The sequence below is a fragment of the Urocitellus parryii genome, chromosome 3 (assembly GCF_045843805.1).
Source record: "Urocitellus parryii isolate mUroPar1 chromosome 3, mUroPar1.hap1, whole genome shotgun sequence".
Taxonomy (NCBI): Eukaryota; Metazoa; Chordata; class Mammalia; order Rodentia; family Sciuridae; genus Urocitellus; species Urocitellus parryii.
Window position 1 is genome coordinate 146,043,102 of NC_135533.1, and position 23,175 is coordinate 146,066,276.

The window sequence follows — 23,175 nt, forward strand, 5'->3', positions numbered from 1 at the left end:
CTTGAGATTTACTGCGGAGCAGGAAATAAAGGTGGTGGTGTCCAATATAATGCCAAAGTTCGAGCAGTGGTGCAAAGCCCGCCGCATGCATCCCATGAATCCTACTGCAGGTGTATAAGTGAACCAAAAGATGATTTTTCAAGTTATGCACATTATTTTTTTCAAGCAGATGCTCAGTTGTTAGGTTATAAATATAAGTCGTTTTGATCTGCCTACTTACTAAATGTGACTGCTATTTTGGTGGGAAGAGGTGGTTATGAGTGTCCTGAGATGCGGAGCCTGCTTTGAACCACTGAAGTTCAGGGCATTATGCCCTTTATACAAAGTTGTCTCAAAAACCTATCAGAGCCATACTTCTGTTTTATAGATGGTCAAGAAAAACTAACTCAGCCAGCATGGTAGCGCAGACCTGTAATCCCAGCGGCTCAGGAGGCTGAGGCAGGAGGATCACGAGTTCAAAGCCAGTCTCAGCAAAAGTGAGGTGCTAAGCAACTCAGTGAGACCCTGTCTCTAAATAAAACACAAACTAGGGCTGGGGATGGGGCTCAGGGGGCAAGGGCCCCTGAGTTCAATCCCTGGTACCAAAAAATATAAAATAAAGAAGATTAACTAACTCACTTGCCCCAGGCCACCCCGTTGCAGGTGGATACAGTGAAATTCAAAGCCAATCCTGGGTGCTTCTCAAGAATACAATCTGCCTGACAGGAGGATGTTATGTTGAATGAAATAAGCCAGGTACATGTTCCCACTTATACATGGCCGTCAGCATGTCCTGTGCAGCCGGACCACCTGGCTCAGGGGGACTGAGACCTCAGTTCTGAAGGACTCTGAGTTGGCAGTTATTTAACCCTCAGAACTTCCCTTTCTCCTCCTGCAGGATGTCTGAGAATTTGCTACATGACTAAAGCACAGTGCGTGACTCAGCGTATACAGTCAGAGAGTATCAGCATCTGAGGAAGGCAGCCTCCCTCTGTGTAATCCCATGGCAGAAGGCAGAAGGGCGAGGGGGGGGCGGTGCCAGGCAAGAGAAGTCAAATTCACTTTTGTGCCAGATCCACTTTTTTAACTGCTAACCCTCTCCTGCCCTCAGAATCTACCTGCTTATTATGAGGCCTCACCACCCAACACTGTCACACTGGGGATTAAGTAGCATGTGAACTTTGAGGGAAATATTCAAACCATAGTAGACTGGATTCAAGCCCCAGGGCGCGCGCGCACACACACACACACCACATACACAAACAAAAAACTTCAGGACATAATTGCACTGAAATTTAGCCATTCATTTATTTAACCAGTATTTATTGAGCACCTACTAGGTATGGATAAGGCAATATACTAGGCCTTGGGAATATGGCAGTGAACAAGACAGACCAAAATGCCCTGCCCTCATGGGACTTACATTCTAGCAGAGGACTATTTATGAGGTAAAATCAACATAATACATAAGTAAATTATAGAGGAGCACCAATGGAAATATAATGTGAGCTACATATGTAAGTTATTTATTTATCTGTTTGGCAGTGCTGGGGACGGAACCAGGTCCTTGCACATAATAGGCAAGTACTCTACCACTGAGCTTTACCCCCAGACCTATATATATTCAATTTAAAAGTTTCTAGTAGTACCATTAAAAAAGTAAAAGAAACAGGTGAAGTTACTTTTTTTAATTTTAAAAATTAGAAAGTATAATTTTCATTAATCAAAATTATATTCAATTCAAACTATTTAAAATTCAAGTTAATTTAAGTGAATTTAAATGACCTATAAATATTAATATATTAGAATATTAGAATCTATCAAAATATTAGAATTAATGTATTTAAAATTAACTTTTTAGTCTAATATTTTTGGATGTGGCATTGAGGATTGAACCCAGGGGCCCTCCACCATGGAGCTACATCTCTGACCCTTTTTATTTTTAATTTTGAGACAGGATCTTGCTAAGTTCCCCTGGTTGGCCTTGAACATCTTCCTGCCTCTGCCTCCTGAGTCGCTGCAATTACAGGCATGCACCATTGGGCCTGGCAATTTTTTTAAATTTAAAATTTCAGCCTGGCATGTCCAACATGTTATTAGCATTTCAACAAGAGGCGTCAGCCGTGGTTCAGATTGTTAGCAATGGCCTGCGACTGTGCCACTTGCTGTGTTGGAAGGCAGTCGTGGGGGAGGTTGGAGGTTGGGCAAAAGGAAGAGATTCAGGGGAAGGGACCAGGAACACCAGGCCGGGAGGGAAGGGCTTGGAACTGACGCAGGGCAGGAGACAGGGAGACACACAGACTGTCCCTTGTAACCAGCCCCTCGGGCTTTCCTGCCCCACAGGCAGGGCTTCCCCTGCCATGGCTCCTTTTCCTTCCTTCCATGGCCAAGCACCCCTTGGCTCCCCAGAACCCTGAAAGGTACCTCTGGACACCACCCAGCTTGGCAGGAAGCCCCTCAGCACCACCTGCCTCTCCGGAGTGTCCAGGGGCTCAGGGTGGTTCCCACCGACAAAGCAGATTCTGGTGACCCCAGCCCCAGCTGCAGGAACCACATGGGTCTACCTTCTCTCTCCGTGGGTCTCCTGTTCTGGAAATCTCTGGAAATGGAACGAGGCCTGCTGTGACCAGCTTCTTCACTTAGCATGTCTGCAAGGTCCATACAGGCAGTGTCATGGGTCAAAACGTCATTCCTTATTATGACAGAATGATATACTATTGTATGTTGTACATTTTGCACTTTGTTAATTCATATGTTGATGGTAGTAATGTTGTTTTTTTTTTGGGGGGGGTCCTGGGGATTGAACTCAGGGGCACTAGACACTGAGCCCCATCCCCAGCCCTAGCCCTATTTTGTATTTTATTTAGAGACAGGGTCTCACTGAGTTGCTTAGGGCCTCACTTTTGCTGAGGCTGGATTTGAACTCTCGATCCTTCTGCCTCAGCTTCCTGAGCTGCTGGGATTGCAGGCATGTGCCACTACACCCAGCTGGATATTTATGTTTTCTCTCCATTTTTTGGCTACTATGAATAATGGTGCTGGGAATATCCGTGACTTTTTTGGTTTGTTTTGGTGGGACTGGGGATCTGAGGCAGGGCCTCATGCCTGCCAGACAAACGCTCTCCACTGAGCTCCAGCCCCAGGACTCAAACGTGAGAATTTTTGTATGGACACATGCTTTTAGGGGTTTGCCTTGATTTTAATTTTTAAAATCCATTGCATAAAATCTTGATTACTAAGTTTGTGGGTGCCCCTGAAAATTTGTACTGAGGCAAGTACCCGGCTCCTGTCCACCTAGTCCCATCCCACAGGTCTCATCCCTTCCTGTGTGACTTTGGCCACGTTGCTTCACCTCCCAGAGCCTAGATTTCCTCCTCTATACAATGGAGACAATCCCTGCACCCACTCACGGTGAAGTAAAGGCACACGTTACAGACCCAGCACCATCCCTGAGCACAGGCCTGGTGTAGTGTGAGAGGGTCCCCAAATGAACAGGACCTAGCTCTGTCCTTGACAGCTGGCCCAGTGGCCTAAAACTTCCTGTGGCTTCTATTCCCCCAAAGAAATGGACTTTCTGAGTCCTTCTGCCTTAGCCTGATTTCCTGCAAGGCCCTGGGGGTGGGCCCCAATGCTGCCCCCTGGCTCCCAGCACCTTCTGTCAAGCTGCCACGGACCCCCTCCGCCTCCCCACCCTCCCCTGCCCACTCCCACTGAAGGCCGCGCTCGGGCCCTCTGCGGCCCTGAGGCCTGCACTCTGCAGGGCTGAAGTCCAAAGTTCAGTCCCCGCGCTAAGCACACGGATAAATATGAACCTTGGAGAATTTCCCCAGCTCCAATGTAAACAGCAGCCAGGGGCCTGATTCACCGGCCGCTGGGGCCAGGGTTGGGGGCTGGGGGTGCCCACTGGGCTTGGCTCGTGGGTTTGGGGGGGCAGCGGTGCAGGAGCCTGGCTGGTGGCTGCCGGCCGGGCCAGTGGAGGCCCTCGGGCGGGGGGAGGTGGCAGCTGGTGGCCCGGCCGCGTGGCCCTCTGCGGAGCCATGGTGGCCAAGCTGAGCCAGCTGCAGACCGAGCTCCTGGCCGCGCTGCTCGAGTCGGGCCTGAGCAAGGAGGCGCTGATCCAGGCTCTGGGGGAGCCGGGGCCCTACCTGCTGCCTGGAGAGGGTCCCCTGGACAAGGGGGAGGCCTGCGGCGCCGGTCGAGGGGAGCTGGCTGAGCTGCCCAACGGGCTGGGGGAGACGCGGGGCTCCGAGGACGACACGGATGACGACGGGGACGACTTCACGCCGCCCATCCTCAAAGAGCTGGAGAACCTGAGCCCCGAGGAGGCGGCCCACCAGAAGGCCGTGGTGGAGACCCTTCTGCAGTAAGGACCCCTCCCCGTCCCCAGCTGCCAGGAAGGAGCCCCCAGGGCCACCCTCCGCTCTGACCAGCCCCTCTGCCAGGTCCAGAGTCCTCCTGAGCCGTGGCCTTCAGCTTAGCCGTCGGGGAGGGGGACAGGGCCCAGGCCAGTGCTTGGGGGTCCCTGTTCGGAGGTTGGAGCCTCCAGACACCAAGAGCCACGGTCTTCAGCTGTGTCCTCGGGAAGCGGGGACAAGCCCTGGGGAAGCTCTGGGACAGGGACCCCCGAGTCCTGGAGAACAGAGGGGGTGGGAATCCTTAGCCATGTGGCCCTTCGTACCCCCCAAGAAGTGCTCAGATGGTAGGCCCCGGGGGCAGAAAGCACCTCTGGGAGGCAGGGCTGAGACTGGGGTTTTGGGGAGCTTCCCTGGCCCCCCACGGGGAAAGCCCAGGTCTTTCTTAGCCGAGGCAGAGGGGACTTCGAGGTGGGAACTCTTACCTTTCCTGCAGCGCCACAGGTCCCCAGCAGGCTGCATATGGAAGCCCCCCAGTACTGTCCTGCACCCCCATCCCTGGCCTGCTCCCCACTCCTGGAGAACTGGGTGGGTCCCTGGCGATGCCTCCCCTCTCCCCAGCCGGGCTGCCCTGGTTACTAATTACCCACTCGCTTTATTATTTCTCTTTTGTTTTATAAATTTATAAACAGCAAAAGGCTCTGATAAGGGCTGTGATCATTAACTTGTAGGATCGTGGCCCGCAGAGGCAGGAGCCACCCCCAACCCCGCCGTGGGGTGGAGAATGGGAGAATGGGGGGCACAGGGTTGGGGGAGAGCAACCTGGGGGCTACGGGACCACCAGACCCCAAGCTCCCTAGGCCCCCCCCTGACGGCCACTGTTCCTGCAGCCCGTCTGCCTGCCGAGGGCCCTGTGTGTGATTTCCATAATGTGGAGCTGAGCCCGGGGAGGAAGTAGTTGAGGACTCTGCCTCACAGATGAGGAAACTGGGGCACAGAGCAGGAAGGCGCTCTGGCAGGAGCCAGGGCCCAGCGGGGGGTGGCTGAGGATTTGAGGGAGGGCTCCAGAGTGCTCTGCGGGGGACCATCTTTTCTGTCCAAGGTGCTGATCCCTCCTTGGGTGGGGGAGGCTGGTGGAGGGACCTTCTCAGAGGCTCAGGGAGCCTCGTGGGGCCTTGGCAGGGGGCAGGGGAGCAGCCAGGCCCCCGACTTGGCAGGAAGAGGAGGGCAAAGGCTGCGGCTCTGCAGGGGAGGGGCAAAGAGCCAGGCAAGGCCAGACCCAGGGCGAGGGCCACCTGGACAGGGTGGGGCTGGGCCTGACCTGCTCAGGGTCCCAGTGGAACTGGGGGGCTTTGGGGTGAGGGCTGGGGCAAGGGGCGCCAAGGGTCTCTCTTACCTGGCTCTGGGGGGCCTCGGGATCAGCAGCCCCTGTGGTGGGGTGGTGGGGCGGGGAAGGCTGGTTCCACAGCATTTGGGGGGAGCAGAGGTCAAAGTGTCCTTGGGGACCAGCAGAGATCTGGAAGCTGGGGGAAAGAGGGACAGCAGGGAGGAAAGGAGAGGCTGTCGGGGAGGCCGAGAGAGAGGGCAGAGGAGTCAGGAGGGGAGAGGGGTTCAGGCCCAGCTGGGAGAAGGGGCAGGGGAGAGAGCAAGGCACCCCAAGCTGGGAGGAGGCCCGAGTGCCTCCCTCCTGCCCCGATTGGGTTTTCTTTAATGCTAACAGCATGCTATTTACTTTCCATTTAAATTTGAGATGTTGCTATAAATTATCAACCAGCTCCTCGTTCCTGCAGAGTTTATAACTAACTACCCGGGTTACTTATTGTTCAGGTAACAAAAGGGATCTGAAACGCCCCAGGGATAAAAGGGGGGCCTTCAGCCTCAGGGCAGGGGAGAGGACCCCAGGGAGAGAGGTGGGGGACCCCTGATGGAGGCCTGGGCAGCGGAGAGGCTGAGGCTGGGGAGACTACAGAGGCAGGCCCTGCAGCTGGAGATCTTTGTGTGGAGCAGGGGGTACCTGGGAAGAGGCAGGGAGGGTCCCATGTTTGAGGCCACATCAGGAACCTGAGTTCTTCCCTCAGGTCTCCACCCTTAGTCCACTGTGTGACCTTTGGGAAGTCCCTCCCCTTCTTCTACCTCAGTTTCCTTATGTACAAAATAAAAGTAACGTCAATTCCCTGGTTCCCCCACCCCGCTGCCAGCTGACCACCTTCCCTGGCCTCACTCTTTCTCATCTTGCTCCCCTTATGCTGACTTTGCCGCCCCTCAACACACAAGTTGATTCAACCTCCGGGCCTTTGCACATGCTGTCCCTGCTGCTCAGGACCTCTTTTCCTGATCTTCCCAGCTTTCAGCTCCCTGGTTGCCCCCTTCCTAGGTGAGCCTCACCCCCATCTCTCTCCTTCACCACTTTCACCTTCCCTTTTCATTTAGTTATTATGATCATAATATTTGTTTTCTATCACCTGCCATGAAAATAGGGAATTCTTCAATCCCAAGGCCTGCGAGGTCTCCTTCACCACCACTCACCCCTCCCAGCAGCAGCCCAGGGCTGACCTGAGACCTGTGGGAATGAGGGGCGAGTCTCCGAGGCCCTGAGAGCACCTAGCTAAGGGGGGTCCAGGGTTCCATCCTGCACATCCTTGCAGCCCCCCTCTGGTCCTGAACAGCTCAAACCCCAAAGCTGGAGCTCTGTGCTCCTCCCCGTCAAGCAGCTAGGAAGACAGTGGCTGAGGTGGGACAAAGGACCTGACTGGGCCAGCCTGCCTGGCCCTCATCCCCGTTCTGTTCCATCTCAGCAGCTGGTTTCAGTTTTCTAAGCCTCAGTTTCCTCTGCAAAGTGGAGATGAAAATCACTCTCCCACCCAGGATTGAATGGCATGGTGCCCGCAGAACTGTACATGGAGGACTTGCAGGGACCGGTAGCTGACCCTCCTGTTTCAGGTCACCCCATTTTACAGACAAGCCAATTAAGGTTCAGAGAGGCAAAGGACTCACCCAAGGTAACACTTCCAAGTACTGAGGCCAGGACTGGGCCTGCGGCATCCTATGCCCACTAGTGTGGAGCCCTGTGCCCATTAAACTCTGAGGCCCCCCAGGCTTCCAAATGCACGGGACTCGTTTCTCCCTCCTGAGGATCTCTGAGAGATGAGACATTTCTAGCCAGGGTTCACAGACGGGAAAACTAAGGCCGGGCTCCCTCCCAAGGCATTCCGATCCTGGGCAGAAGAGTCGGAATTCGGACTCAGATCTAAGACCAGAGATGGGGGAATTCAGCTTCTCTTCTAGGGGAGCAGCCCTTCAGGCCAGTATCCCCCATTCCATGACCTTGGGGACCAGAGGACAAAAGGCCCAAAGTCTTGGCTGCCCGGTTGACCCCAGGGTGGGCAGAAGGCGAGAGCAGGAGGAGGTAGGCAGATCCTTGGGCTTCCTGGGCTCTGCGGAGAGGCCGGGTCTGAAGGACCACATGGTGGACGGGGATGTGAGGGCGAGGACCAGCATCACAGTATCCTACCCTTCCTGAGCCCCTCCTGAGGGCCAGGCCTTGCCCCAAACCCTCCCTGAACGCTCCTGACAGGTGTGGGGGGCATGGATCACCCGTGTTTCGGAGCAGTGAGGGCAGGCGAGCTCACACAGCTGCGGGACCTGAACCCGGCTGGGTGCGACTCTCAAACCCACTGGGGTCAAAGCAGGAGGCACCTGGGGCCTTGGTCTCTTAGTTCTGAGCTGGGGAAGCTGTCCTGGGAAGGGTCAGGTCCTTGGAGACCAAGGGGGTGTGTGAGTGGAAGAGAGGAAGCCACCGAGAGACAGAGACCAACTCAGTAGGTTCTAGAAAAAAGGAGCACGGGCAACTTTCCCCAGAAAAGGGAAAGGGAGGCCCTCTTAGCTTTTGTTTGCAGACTGACTGTTTTATTTTTATCCTTTGGTACTGAGGTGTGAACCCAGGGCTTTATCTATGAGTAGTTACATTCCCAGCCTTTTAAATTTTTTTCTTTTAATTTTGAGACATCATTTTGCTAGATTGCTGAGGCTGGCCTCAAACTTGCAGATCCTCCTGCCTCAGCCGATCTAGTTGCTGGGATTTTAGGTGCGCATCACGAGGCCTGGCCTGATTGGCATTTTAAATTCACTTTTTTTTTTTGGATGTGCATTTGTTGTCTAACTTTACTAGGTGTTGTTCTTTATCATTATACCTCTATTTTGTTTATTTTTTTTTAATGTGGTACTGAGGATTGAACCCAGTGCCTCACACGTGCTAGGCAAGTGCTCCACTGCTAAGCCACAACCCCAGTCCCAGGAATTGTTTAAAAATGGAAAGTTCTGCCAGGTGTGGTGGCACAGGCCTGTAATCCCAGTGTCTCGGGAGGCTGAGGCAGGAGGATCTCAAATTCTGAGAGCCTCAGCAATTTAGTGAGGCCCTAAGCAACTCAGTGGGACTTTGTCTCTAAATAAAATATAAAAAGGGCTGGGGATGGGGCTCAGTGGTAAAGTGACCCTGGGTTCAATCCCTGGTACAAAAAAAAAAAAAAAAGAAAAAGAAAAAAAGAAGAAAGAACGAAAGAAAGAAAGATCCTATTAACTGAGTTTAACACTTCTGCTTGTCATTTTCCCCATCCAGGTAACTGTCCTGTGTTTGTGGAAAGTGGCTGGACTTTATTTTATTTGATCTGGTGTGCAGGAGAGAGAGAGAGAGAGAGAGAGAGAGAGAGAGAGAGAGAGGCAGAGAGAGGCATGGGTCAGAGGGACAGCTGCATAGATTTTCAATCTGAGCCCAGGAGAGGCCCTGGGGAGAGGACTGACCCCGTTCTCCAGGGAGGAGAGAAAGGGGAGGGAGGAGCAGGGAGCAGGGGGCGGTGGCTGCCACCAGGGGCAGGGGCGGGAGGCCATCAGATAAACATGTTTGCCCGCAGCACAAGGCTGGACTTTGTACTGCCCTTCCCTCCTAGCTCTGAGTGGCACCCAGGGAAGGGGGAGGTGGCAGAGGCTCCCAGGAGCCCCTGATCACAGAGCGAGAAGCCAGGGAGGGGCGGGCAGGCCCCAACAACACAAAATATTCTTGTACCCCAGTTAGGTCACCTTGACAGCAGCCTCACCTTCCTGAGCCTCGGTTCCTCACCAGGGGAGTGGGCGTCCCAGTGGAGCCTGCTTCCTGGGTTATTGTGAGATTAAATGGTCACCCGCAGGACAGTGCTGGGCTCGTGGCAAATAATCCAGGGTCATTAATTCTCATCATTGTCATTTTTTACGCAAGTGGGACTTCGCAGTACTACGCTGACCAGTTTAGACTTACCTGTCCCCACCTTCCTTTCCTCCCTGCCCTGCCGTCAGAGAACTGCTGATAAGGAGGAGGAAGTTAGAGGGTCCAAGTGACAAAGGCTGGGGTCCCTGATCCCTGTGGAGGGCACTGCCTCCTGAGGGAGCCAGGCAACCGCTGCTTCTTGGAGGGAGAGAAGGCCGTGGGGTGGCTTCCGAATCTAGGGGGTTGATTTCAATTTGCAGTTTCATTTAAAATGGTCTGTACAGTGGAGCCCTGTATCTGCAGGTTCTGAATCCTTGGCTGCTAAGTCTGCAGATTCAACCAACTGTGAATTGAAAATACTCAGGAAAAAAAAAATGTGTCCGTTTGGAACACAGAGAATTTTCTTGTCTGGATTCCCTAAACAACACAGTGAAATAATTAGTTCTACGGCACTGACGTTGTATTAGGTATTATAAGGAATCTGGAGATGGCTCAGAGTATGCAGGTGAGTGTGGCAGGTTCTCTGCAAATACCATGGCATTTTATACAAGGGACGTGAGCATCCGTGGATTTTGATGTCCAAGGGGGACCTGGCAGTGATCCCCCTTACTGAGGGACTGTATGAATTATAGAATATGATTCAAAATTGCAATTTTAAAAGTACAGAAGAGCTACAGAGAAAACCGTCCCTCTCACCCTGTCCCCAGCCCCGCCCCCTGAGGGTCACCTGCATCTCCGGGTCCTGGCACGCCTTTCTGGTATTTCACATGTGCACAGTCGAACATGGAGAAAGCCTGTTTCACCGCCCTTTACATTTTACACAAATGGGGAAAAAAACAAATTTTACACAAATAAAGCAGAGCGGATGTCCCCAACTGCCCCGGGCGGCTGCGCACAGGGCTTCTGCAGGGGGCTCCCAGGGCGCAATCAGGACGCAGCCTCCTTTTGCTGGATTGGTTGCTTGCTTGGGGTCTTCTGCCGGGGCAAGCAATGCAGCAAGAGTTGCCTTCTATGAGCGCCATGTGCCATGTGTGCAAACAGTGGAAGCCTCAGATTCTAGAAGCAGATTGCTGAGTCAAGCCGGGAGGGGAGAACGGGTGGCTTTGGAATCACGCAGATGTGGGTTCGAATCTCGGTTCCGCCTGTTCCAGCGCCGACGTCCTGATCCGCATTTCAGTTTGTACTGCAAGCGAGGGGTGGGGGCTTGGGGCAGAGCAAGAGAAGAGAGAATTGATACGGTATGGGAGTGTGATCCCTTCTTTCCTCACAGGGAGACTCACAGTGAGCAGAGGATAGAGACATGGATCACAGGTGACCTCAGGCCCCTTGAGTCACTCTCCTGGAGAGCTTCGGTCCTCAGAGTGGGATTCCAGAACTCAGTTTTATTTTGGTTTTGGTGCTGGGAATCCAACCTGGAGCCTCGCACATGCTAGGCAAGCAATCTACTCCTGAGCTACATCCCAAGCCCTTTTTATTTTTTGTTTTGAGGTAGGGTCTTGTGATGTTGCTCAGGCTGGACTCGAACTTGTGATCCTCCTGCTAGAATGACAGGCTGCTTTACTGTGCCCAGAAAAACACAGGTGTTGTTGTTATTGGTGGTACTGGGGATTGAATGCAGGAGGGCTCTACCACTGAGTGACATCTCCAGCCTCCTCCCCTCCTTTCTGAGAAAGGGTCTTGCTAAGTTTCCGAGGCTGGCCTCAAACTTGTGATCCTCCTGCCTCAGCCTCCTAAGTCACTGGGATTCAGAGTGCACTACTGAGTCTGGATGAAAAAAACAATTTTGTTGTAATGAGGGTTCTGAATGCAACCTGCAGCCTGGGTTCACCTGGGCCTCTGCTGGTGCCGTGGAGAGACTGGCTAGGCTGCTGCCAAGGGCTGAGGGCAGATTTCGGGCATTTTGACCCTGTGATTTTGCCTGATGGGCTGACTTAGAACTGAATCCCTTCAGTTAGGATGGGACCCTCTAGGCCAGCCTTGTGACCTTGGGCAAGAGACAAAAGTAATTCTGGCTCTCTGAATCTCAGTGATCCTGGCTGTAAGCCAGAACGATCCGCATTTCTGCTTTTTGTCCCCAGTGGGTATCCTCCATACCCATCCATCCTCTGTCCATCTGCCCACGCATCATTCCATCAGCCCTTCCGCCTGCCCTTCCTTGCCCCTGTCTGTCCATCCATCTATCTACCCACGCACCCTCCCATCCAACCACTTGTTCCCATGTTCCCACATCAATGGCATATTCTAAGTCAGGCCCATTTTGGTGCTGAGAGGACAGTTCCTGCCCTCGAGGTGCTTACAGTTTCTCCAGGTGGATAACACACATTTAACATTCCCAGGGCCAGGCCAGGTGCACGCTTGCCATCCCAGCGGCTTGGGAGGCTGAGGCAGGAGGATCGGGATTTCAAAGCCAGCCTCAGTGACTTAGCAAGGCCCTAAGCAACTCAGTGAGATCCTGTCTCTAAATAAAATATAAAAATGGGCTGGGGGTGTGGTTCAGGGGTTAAGCACCCCTGGGTTCAATCCTGAGCACAAAAAAAAAAAAATTCTCAGAGAGGATGAGGATGAGGGGAGGAATCCGTGGGAGTCTGTTCAGGCCTACATCTGTGTGTCCATCTGTCTGTGTGTCCTCAGGCCTGTGTCCTAGGGTGACCGCACCTCCCCATTCCTGCCGGGTGCAGCCCCTGGGCTCCGTATCCACCTTTCTCCACCATCCCCACCCGGGGGCAGAGGGGGTCTCGGGTGCCCGGGCCCCACCTCACCCGCTGGTTGGCAGGGGTCACCCGGCAGCCCAGAGAGCTGACCCCGTCCTCGCTCTCTCCCAGGGAGGACCCATGGCGCGTGGCGAAGATGGTCAAGTCCTACCTGCAGCAGCACAATATCCCGCAGCGGGAGGTGGTGGACACCACGGGCCTCAACCAGTCCCACCTGTCGCAGCACCTCAACAAGGGCACCCCCATGAAGACGCAGAAGCGCGCGGCCCTGTACACCTGGTACGTCCGCAAGCAGCGAGAGGTGGCGCAGCGTAAGTAACCACCCCAGCAGGTCCCCGGGCTCGGCCTGGGCCTTGACCCCACCTAGGGCGGGGCTGGGAGCTTCCCTGCCCCATTACACAGACAGGGAGACAGGAGCCAGCGGGACTCAACCCACATTTATTAAGGCACTCTGGGGGAGGGTGCAGGGTTGGTCCAGGGCATCCAAAGATGGATGGACTGGACCCCTCCTGCCTTCCACGAACTCACTGTTTAGTGGGAAGGGGGTGGAGACTGTTAGGTTACAGTGAGACATTATAATGTGGCAACAAAAACAACCATGAGGTCTAGTATTTATTGAGCACTTACTTTGTGCCAGGCCCAGGGTAGAGTAGTCAGTATTTCAGAGTAGTGAGTTGACTGTGGAGGGGGGAGATTAATCTATTCTACCTCGGGGTGGCAGAGGTATCAGGAAGGTTCACACTGAAAGCATGACCTTTAGATAAGGTCCTCAGTGTGAGTTGAATTTTAACCTTTGGAGATGCAGGGAAGGGTGTTTCAAGCAGAGGAATGGCACCAGCAAAGGCTCAGAGGCAAGGGGGTACACTCCACTGATAAACTGGGAAGACCCGGGTACACAGTTACTCTGGGAATGGTGAGTCTCCTTATTAAGGCTTCCCTCCCCCCAAGTTCCCAGTGCATTTGCACGCTCTTAGGCTTCCATTTATATGTAAAATTTTGACCTTTCTTTTATTCATTTTCCAGGTCTTAAAAAAGGCAATATGTATTTGGTTTTAAAAAATGATAAAAATTAGGTGTCCTTCCCCTAAAGCAGCCATTGGCATTCCCAGGGTCCTGTGTACCCTTTCAGAGATATTTTATGCATATACTAGCTTTAGATGTTTCTTTCCAGTCAATGGGGACATATTACACACAGTTTTGGCACATTGCTTTTTTCTCTCAGCAATAAAATTAAGCCTGTACATCTTCTTTTTAAAAAATATTTTTTATAGTTGCAGATGGACACAATATCTTTATTTATGAGCTGAGGATCAAACCCAGGGCTTCATGCATTCGAGGCAAGCGCTCTACTACTGAGCTACAACCCAGGCCAATAAAATCAATCCTATATATCTTCTTATATCAGCATTGAGAGATTGATTGCATGCCCGCACTCTCACTCGCTCTCTCTCTCTCTTTTTTTTTTTTTTGGTACCAGGGATTGAATCCCAGGGTGCTTAACTCCTGAGCCACATCCCAGCCTTTCTATATTTTTTATTTAGAGACAGGGTCTTGCTAAGTTGCTGAGGCTGGCTGTGAACTGGAAGCCCTCCTGCCTTGCCTCAGTCCCCTAAGCCACTGGGATTACAGGTGTGTGCCACTGGGCCCCGCCTGATCTCATTCTTTTTAAGGGCTACTGGCTATTATTTGAAGGTACCTATAAGGGCTTATAGGGTTTTTCCAATCTGCTATTGCAATCACCTGCTGCTAAGAACATCCTATTTATACACGTTCATGCTCCCGTGCGAGTCTGTCTGTAGGAAGAATTCCTAGAGTGGAATGCTGGGCCAGAGTAGGTACTTTGGAATCTTTGATAGATCCTAATGTAGCCAGCTGCACTCCTGTCATCCCAGCAACTCAGGAGGCTGAGGCAGGAGGATCCCAAGTTCAAGACCAGATTCAGCAATTTAGTGAAGCCCTAAGCAACTCAGTGAGACCCTATCTCTAAATAAAAAGTAAAAAGGGCTGGGGTTGTGGCTCAGTGGTAGAGCACTTGCCTAGCACATGTGAGGCACTGGGTTCAATTATCAGCACCACATAAAGATAAATAAAGGTATTGTGTCTATTTACAACTAAAAAATATTTTTTAAGAGAGAGAGAATTTTTTAATATTTATTTTTCAGTTTTTGGCAGACACAACATCTTTATTTTATTTTTTTTTTATGTGGTGCTGAGGATTGAGTGCCCCGTGCATGCCAGGAGAGCACGTTACCGCCACATCCCCAGCCCTAAAAAAATATTTTTAAAAAAGGGCAGGGATGTGGCTCACTGGTTAAGCACCTCTGAGTTCAATCTCTGGTACAAACAAAACAAAACAAAACACCTGCTCAAGAGGTTGCTTTTTTTTTTTTTTCTCTTGGATTATCTGTTTTTTCTACTGATGGTTTTATAAGAGTTTCTTAAAATACACTCTGATTATAAGGCCTTAAAAAAATTAAGTACTGTAAATATAATCTCCTGCTCTGTGGTTTGCCTTATACTCTAAATTGGATGTCATTTGATCAGCAAAAGTTCTTCGTTTTTAAGCTTATAGTTAGTTTTTGTGTCCTGTTTATGAAGTCTTTGTTTAACTCAAGGTCATGGAGAGTTCTCCTATGTTTATCCTGATCATTTAATTTTTCCTGGCCAACATTGCATTGTAAGCTTAATTTCCAGGTCTGGAGAGGTGACATGAGCTCTGAATCTGCTCAGGGGACAAGGTGCAAGTTTCTGCTTTCTTGTGTGGCCTTGGAAAATTAGATAACCTCCCTAAACCTCACTTCCCTCGCCTATAAAATGGGGATAGTAAATGTGCCAAATCTGAACAATGCTAACGCTTACCCAGAGCCTTGTACTGAGGATTGGGAGATGACATCTTGGCTCAGTCGAAAAGTGTGCAGGGGTTGATTAGTGATGTCTGCCTGGGACACGGGTTAAGAAAGGGGGAGTGTGCTATGCTTGTTATTATTGGATTAGCTGATTAGATGGGACGAGCTGAGTTCTGGATATAAGCTCCTCTGGTTCAGCCCCCTGACAATGAGAGAATCGGGGGGGGGGGGGGGATGGTCAGGTGAGCTGATGCCCTGCTCATGTCTTTCTGGGCCTGCAGAGTTCACCCATGCAGGGCAGGGTGGGCTGATTGAGGAGCCCACAGGTGACGAGCTGCCAACCAAGAAGGGGCGGAGGAACCGTTTCAAGTGGGGCCCAGCATCCCAGCAGATCCTGTTCCAGGCCTATGAGAGGCAAAAGAACCCCAGCAAGGAGGAGCGAGAGACCTTGGTGGAGGAGTGCAACAGGTGGAGTGGCGGTGGGGGTGGGGCTGGGCAAGGCCAGGAAGATAACTCTGGATCTGAGGAGGGCTCCCCAGTTCTTGAGAGCTCCTGCTGTCAATGAATGTGGCTTGGCCCAAAGAGTTGTGAGGACTCAACAGCTGCTCAGTGTCTTGAACCTCATTCTATTCCTAGTGTCCTCCACCCACCAAGCAACCCTTTGGGTGAATATTCACCTCATTCCAACCTCTCTACAACCCCATGGCTGTTTTGCTCGTATGATAACTGAGGTCAGAGAGGCTAAGTCACTTGCCCAAAGTCACACAGCAGAACTGGTATTAGAATCCAGATCTGCCAGCCCCCAATACTCAGGTGGAGCTCAAACTTCTCAGGACCTTCCCCAGGAGAGGGCTCCTCTGTGCCCAGCCTGGAGGCTCAGGGGTGGCCATTTCTGCAGGGCGGAGTGCATCCAGAGGGGAGTGTCACCGTCGCAGGCACAGGGGCTGGGTTCCAACCTTGTCACGGAGGTGCGTGTCTACAATTGGTTTGCCAACCGGCGCAAAGAAGAAGCCTTTCGGCACAAGCTGGCCATGGACACGTACAGTGGGCCCCCATCGGGGCCAGGCCCAGGACCCGCGCTGCCTGCCCACAGCTCCCCTGGCCTGCCCCCACCCGCCCTCTCCCCCAGTAAGGTCCACGGTGAGTGCTATCTGGGGGGTAGATTGGGACAGCGGGTAAAGGGGCAAGTGGGTGGGCTGCCCCAGTGGCAGTAGACACCCAAACCTCTGAGCACTTGTCGGTTCCACTTTATAAGCCCATCCTGCTCCCTCCCCCACACGTACTCCATGGACTCGTCCAGCCCATCCCACCCTCCCCTGTCCTCTCCATCCGCGTCCAGTCATTGTCCCGCTCCATCAGAGCTGACCACTCCACCTCACTCTTCAATTCCACTGAACCTGACTGGGGTCACCTCAGTGGACCACGGTCACCTCAGATCCATTGACTCAAACCCTGTTAGTGCCACTGAATCCAATTCGGTTCCCTTCAATTGTGTTCAGGACAGTTTAGCTCACTTAAGGTTGGCCTCGCTCAACCATTTCCCACTCAATCCACTCAGTTTAACTAGGTGAAGTTCAAGGCGATTCGCTTTAATTTTAAATTTGCTTAATTCAGGGCTGGGGATGTGGCTCAAGCGGTAGCGCGCTCGCCTGGCGTGCGTGTGGCCCGGGTTCGATCTTCAGCACCACATACCAACAAAGATGTTGTGTCCGCCGAAAACTAAAAAATAAATATTAAAATTCTCTCTCTCTTTAAAAAAAAACATTTGCTTAATTCAACGTAATCCAATTCAGTTTGGCTTCATTCACTTAATCAAGCTCAGCTCATTTTCGATCAGCTCAACTAGATACAATTTAATTCAGCCAGTTCCAGTTCATTCCATTCAGTTCCCTTCAGTTTACCGCCACTAGCTCCAATTCAGCTCAGGTCCATTCTCTTTTATTGAGCACCTACTGCATGCCAGGGATAGAACTAGGCAGCGGGCGACATGAAGCTGCAAGCACAGGCCGGGGCCTGGCCCCAGGTGACGCTCAGCAGTTTGCAGCTGCAGGAGGAAAGATGGGTCAGCTGACCTGAGCCAAGCCATGGAGTGACGAGGTCTGTGAGGCAGAAGGGGACAGGGAGGGTGCTGAGGCTGGACACTGTCCCCACTCCAGGCGTGCGCTATGGACAGCCTGCAACCAGTGAGGCAGCCGAGGTGCCCTCGAGCAGCGGTGGTCCCCTAGTGACAGTGTCCACCCCTTTGCACCAAGTGTCCCCCACAGGCCTGGAGCCCAGCCACAGCCTGCTGAGCACTGAAGCCAAGCTGGTGAGTGTCCTGACCTGTGGCGGAAACCTTTCCAACCCCACCTTCCTTTGGCTGGGAGACCGGGGTGGTCCTCTGGGAGGCTGTTTGGGCCCCACCCTGACTCGGCTTGACTCTCCTTGGCAGGTCTCAGCCACTGGGGGCCCCCTGCCCCCTGTCAGCACGCTGACAGCGCTGCACAGCTTGGAGCAGACGTCGCAGGGCCTCAACCAGCAGCCCCAGAACCTCATCATGGCCTCGCTCCCTGGGGTCATGACCATTGGGTCCGGGGAGCCTGCCTCCCTGGGCTCCACGTTCACCAACACAGGCGCCTCCACCCTGGTCATTGGTAAGCTGGTGGGAGGGCGGGCACCTGGGCGGGCACCTGGGCGGCTGCTGTAAGTCCCCTGCGGAATCTAAGGGGTCATTCATTCATTTGTTCCCACCTACAACACACACTGTCTTTTCTTGTCTTTCTGTTTTTGGGGATTGAACCCAGGGGCGCTGAACCACAGAGCCACATCCCCAGCCCTTTTTATATTTTATTTAGAGACAGGGTCTTGCTGAGGTGCTTAGGGCTGTGCTAAGTTGCTGTGGCTGGCCTTGAACTCACGATCCTCCTGCCTCAGCCTCCCAAGCTACTGAGATGACAGGTGTGCGCCACAGCGCCCAGTGCAACATGCATTTTCTGAGTGCACAAAGGAACCAAATCAACCCAAATCTCAGAAAGCCCAGTGTGGAAGGCAATGAGCACAACACGAAATCATATAGTACCTCAGATAAAAAGGTGGGGAAATAGCGCAGGGTGAGGGGGGCATGGATACTTCCTATTTTTTTTAAACCCAGAAAGCCTTCATTGGCAGAAATTAGTATGCAAATACACAACAAGACAGAGAGGGGCTGCTGGGAGGGGGCAGCAGGAGCTGAGCCCAGGAGCGCTGCTCTGTTGGGGAACACCGGGGTTCCAGGGCACCCAGTCTGACAACCAGGGAAAGGGTCGTCGCCCTCCTCTCCATCAGCTCACGGGAGCTAAAGGCTCAGAGAGGGGGACTCGCCAGGGTCATGTAAGTTCCTGGTGGTCTAGTGCAAGCTGCTTCCTGACTGCCCCACCCTCCCCTCTTTTCATCCGGGGCTCTGGGAAGGGGCATGGTGCCTCTGGGGATCTGGGCAGAGTCAGGGGACTTTGGGGTGGTGGCTCAGCTGACTCCACCCTCTTGCCCCAGGCCTGGCCTCCACTCAGGCACAGAGTGTGCCGGTCATCAACAGCATGGGCAGCAGCCTGACCACCCTGCAGCCGGTCCAGTTCTCGCAGCCGCTGCACCCTTCCTACCAGCAGCCTCTCATGTCACCCGTGCAGAGCCACGTGGCCCAGAGTCCCTTCATGGCCACCATGGCCCAACTGCAGGGTCCTCACGGTGAGAGCCCTTGCCCTGGCCTGGGGCAGGTTGGCCGTGCTGGGGGGCAAGGGAAGCAGCAGCGTGGCACGTGCCGTGTCTGTGTGGGCGCGAACGCTTTGGGGACAGGGCAGCTGCGGGTCACCTTATGTCTCCACGCGTGAACACTCACGGGCGAGTGCACATGTGCAGCTGGAGGCTGCATTTCAGTGTGCTCTATGTTTAAAGGCTGTGCGTCCCCGGGGGGGGGGGGCAGGTGGCCCAGGCCACAGCCCTTTCTCTGGAAGCCTGGAGTCTGCTGGTTGTGACTTTAGAAGGGTAGCTAGGTGGAAATGCCACGTGTCACACACTGTTCCCATTCCGTCATCAAGGGGGTCTCTGCAGCAGTCCCATGAAGCAGGTTGGAGATTCACGTAACTGGTAGCTGGGTTTTGTGTGTGGGGGTTGCCATCAAATGAGCTCTGGGGCCACACCATGGGAACCCCTGGGCTGCAGACCTCTTTGGAATGAGGGATTGGGATAAGGGACGTAGATCCCTGTGCGTGTGTGCGTGCACACAGAGTTCAAAGTGTACATCTTTGTGTGCCTGTGATGTCAGGCTTCATCTGAGTCCCTGAGAAGTGTCTGTGTGCGTCTTGGGGGTGCTGAGGGGACACACTGGGTGTTGGAGAGGTGTCCTGCAGATGGAGGCATTACTGTCCTCTGCCCTGCTCACCTGGATGGGGCCACCTGCCTTCTCTTCTGAGGCCTGCACTTATACAACAACACCTGTGCTTAGTACCATGGTGCTTGTGCTTAGTACAACTGCACCTGCATCGTCCCTTCCCTTTCATGCCTGTGGTCTCCAGGTGGTATGAGGGACTGGAATTGGTGGCTGGCCTTCCCCAGGTTCCTCCCCATCAATTCCAGCTGAGCAGGTCTGGGTAAAGAAGAGGGCCCCCTCCTGCCAGGGGCTCGGCATTCACAAGGCCTCATGACCCCTTCCCCCAGAGCCTGTTTTGAGGCCTCCCAGGGGAGCTCCAGGGTGCCATGTCTGTATCCTCTTTTGCTCCCTCTGTTCCCACCAGCTCTCTACAGCCACAAGCCCGAGGTGGCCCAGTACACCCACACAGGCCTGCTTCCGCAGACCATGCTCATCACCGACACCACCAACCTCAGTGCCCTCGCCAGCCTCACGCCCACCAAGCAGGTAAGGCACTGCCTGTCTGGCAGTCCTGTGGCCTGTCCCAGAGCCTCTGGCTCCATGCACCAGGGCTCAGGGGACTACTCTGGGTCCCCAGGTCTTCGCCTCGGACACTGATGCCTCCAGTGAGTCTGGGCTTCACGCGCCAGCCTCTCCAGCCACCACCATCCACATCCCCAGCCAGGACCCTGCCAGCATCCAGCACCTGCAGCCTGCCCACAGGCTCAGTGCCAGCCCCACAGGTGAGTGGTGCTTGTCCCGTCCCTGCCCTGCTGTCCCTGAGTCGGGGCATGGGGTGGGGTGTGCACAGAGGCAGGTGGGGGGCTAGTGTCCCAAACACTCTGGGAATCCAGAGTGCACCAGGAGTGTGCCCGGCCACAGGGAAACGGGGCCGAATTTATAGGATTAGGGATTGACTCAGTTAAGGACAGGACACGGCTCTGGAGAGGATGAGGAGCCAACTGGGCTGTGGACCAGAAGGGACCCGGATGTGTTTAGCTTGGCTCAGCTTTTAATATTGTTTGAATTAATGGGCAACATTTAAAAATCTGGAGTTTTCACAGAGGAATCTGGCGTTCTGGTTTCTCCTGGGGAACTGGGAGTCCATGTTCTGTCTCCTCAGTACAGGGTGTGCCTTCTGGCCACTCTGACCCCACCCTCTCCTGGCCACACCCTGGTGACCCTGGTGGCCCCTGCCTGCAACCTGTGGGGTTAGGAGCAGGCGCCTGGGAGTCGGGCTGCTGGGCACTGGGGCCTGGGCGGCCATCAGGACCCCTGAGTTTAGGAGCTGCACTCCCCGGGGGAGGCCCTAGGTCCCCGGGCCCCGAGGGCTAGGCATTCTCAAGGGCACTCCATGCTCCAGCTCCTGCTCTACCCCATGGGGCATGCGCCTTATCCTCATTTTACAGAGGAGGAAGTGGACACTCGAGGTGACGGACCTGTCTCATCTACTGGGTGGCAGAGCCAGGACATGAACCCAGGTCCAACCCCAAAGCCCGTTCTCTCACCCCCATCCACCCGTCAGGGTTCCCCCAAGGCACAGTCCCAACAGGAAGCACACTACACATGGGGAGAGTTACTTTAGGGAACTGGTTTGTGTAACTGTGGGGCTGGCAAGTGTCCTCTGTGGCTGGTCACTCAGGAGTTAATGCTGCGGTCTTGGGGCAGAATAACCTCTTCTTTGGTAAACTCCAGCTTTTGCTCTTCGGGTCTGAGGCTGATTAGCAGAGGCCCACCCACACGCTCAGGGCAACCCCTCCACTTAGCAGCCAGCTGACCCTAGACCTTAGCCACATCCGCGAAAGGCCTTCCTAGATACAAAATCAGCCTGGTTCAGCTGGCTGAGCTGACTGCAGCTCCCATGCCATCTCGCCTGACCTCTGTAGTGTTCCCACTAACATGTCCTGAGGAGGCCACGTTCTGAGTGGCCCCAGGTAGAGGCCTGGCACTGGGTTTCTGGAACCTCGGAGGCCCTGCCCCTCCTGCCTGGGGGGGAGGTGTGGGGTGGGCCCGGGGTGTGGCCGGCAGCCAGCAGCCTCCCTTGCCCCTGCAGTGTCCGCCAGCAGCCTGGTGCTGTATCAGAGCTCCGACTCCACCAACGGCCACGGCCACCTGCTGCCATCCAACCACGGCGTCATTGAGACCTTCATCTCCACACAGATGGCCTCCTCCTCCCAGTGACCTCGGCAACTTCCTACCAGGGGCTGGGCCCTGGAGCCTGCACTGCCTGCCTGGGGGGTGACGAAGGCAGCAGTCACCACCTCGGGAGCACTTCTGAGCCTGCCACAGGGCTGCTGCCTCCCCTCCGTCCCCACCTCTCCCTCTGCCAGCATTGGAAAGGTACGGTTCTGAGGAGCCTCAACCCGAGGAGATTGTCACTTGCCTAAGAGGGGACTGTGGAGAGTGGGAAGCAGAGCTTGTTCTTGGCGGGACCCTGGAGGGACCACCTGTCTGCTGAAGTGGAAACTTGTTACTTGGAAGAGAAAGGGGCAGCCTTGGGCTCCTGTGCCCCCAACGCGGGCCTGAGGACAGCCCTGGGACTCAAGGGGCTTGGGCAGCCACCTTCTCATGGCACAAACCTGGGAGCTGTGACTCACTGAGCTCTGCAAGTCCCTGAGTCAGCCCTAGGTCAACGCAGCTGCATCGTCACCTCTGCCTCCACAGGCCACTCGGCCCTGCTGCAGGTCCTCCCAGGGAGTGAGACGTGTGCCCATTTGTACCCTTGCACCAGGCATGTCCCAAGGGGTTGCTTTCTCCCAGGCCTGGGGCTCAGTGCCCTCCTGCTGCCCCCACCCCAGCCATCCCCTCTCCACGACCCCAGGACTTCTCATTTTCCTGGACATTTGCTCCTGATCCTCAAGCCTTCTGAAGCAGGCCTGGCATCTTGCCACTACCTGAAAGACCACTTTGGGGCCGTCCTTGCTCCTGTGACCAGTTGTCAAGCCCAGGTCCCAGGGCAGCAGCTCATCCGGCCTTGGGGCGCCTGCAGGCCCTTCCCTGGTTGGGGACGGAAGGTTACTGAGCTCCAAAGGCAGCAAGGCCTGAGCACCCGGCAGAGCTGGGGTGACCGAGGGAGAAGAGAGTGGCAAGATCAGCAAAGGGACCACCTGTGTGGTCGCACTGATGCTTGGAGCCCTGCTGGCTGAGGACTGGGGCCTACGCAGTTGGCAGCCACCCTGAGGAATCTGAGGTCCTGAGTGTCACTGGGAGGGCAAAGCAGCTGTGAGAACCTTGTCTCCTGGGCCTGCGGTGGAGAACCCAGGCCTCAGTGGGCAGCCTCTACCTGGGATTGAGCAAGGGTTCTGGGGAGACCCAGCACCTCTGTGGCTCATAGCCAGCTGGGGGGGAGGGACTGTACATTTATTTAACTTTTAGTAAAATCTCTAAGAAATGTATGGAAACTCGTTGCTTGTTAAGGAGTCTCCCAGCTGGGGGCTGGTCAAAAGGAGGGAGGCTGTGGCAGGCTGGGGCCTGGGGCTGGGAGACTCGCAGCTGCCTGGTGAGACTGAGGCAAGATGAGGAAGCTAGAGTGGCTACTTTGCAGGACACCCTGCTGCATGAAACCAGGTCCACAGGTGCTGGGACACTTCCTGAAGTCTTGAAGCTGGGTGAAGGGGCACTTGCAGGTAGGTGGGAGGATTCCACATGGGATGTCACTGAAAATAGTTCATGAGAATCCAGCATGATGGGG

General features: G+C 54.2%; 1 protein-coding gene across 3 annotated transcripts; it reads left to right on the forward strand.

Moving 5' to 3' along the window:
- The first annotated feature begins 3,926 nt into the window (after positions 1-3,926).
- Hnf1a (HNF1 homeobox A) lies at positions 3,927-22,827 on the forward strand. 3 transcript variants are annotated; one of them, XM_026403405.2, is made up of 10 exons: positions 3,927-4,342; positions 12,390-12,589; positions 15,406-15,592; positions 16,023-16,264; positions 17,281-17,432; positions 17,556-17,757; positions 18,632-18,823; positions 19,870-19,991; positions 20,062-20,227; positions 21,538-22,827. In XM_026403405.2, exons 1-10 carry the CDS (start codon positions 4,017-4,019, stop codon positions 21,663-21,665), a joined length of 1,917 nt encoding a protein of 638 aa, XP_026259190.2. In that variant the 5' UTR covers positions 3,927-4,016; the 3' UTR covers positions 21,666-22,827. The 3 variants fall into 3 exon arrangements, with proteins under 3 accessions (XP_026259190.2, XP_026259191.2, XP_077651704.1); XM_026403406.2 differs by having other exon boundaries at positions 20,083-20,227; XM_077795578.1 differs by lacking the exon at positions 18,632-18,823 and having other exon boundaries at positions 20,083-20,227.
- Positions 22,828-23,175: the final 348 nt, after the last annotated feature.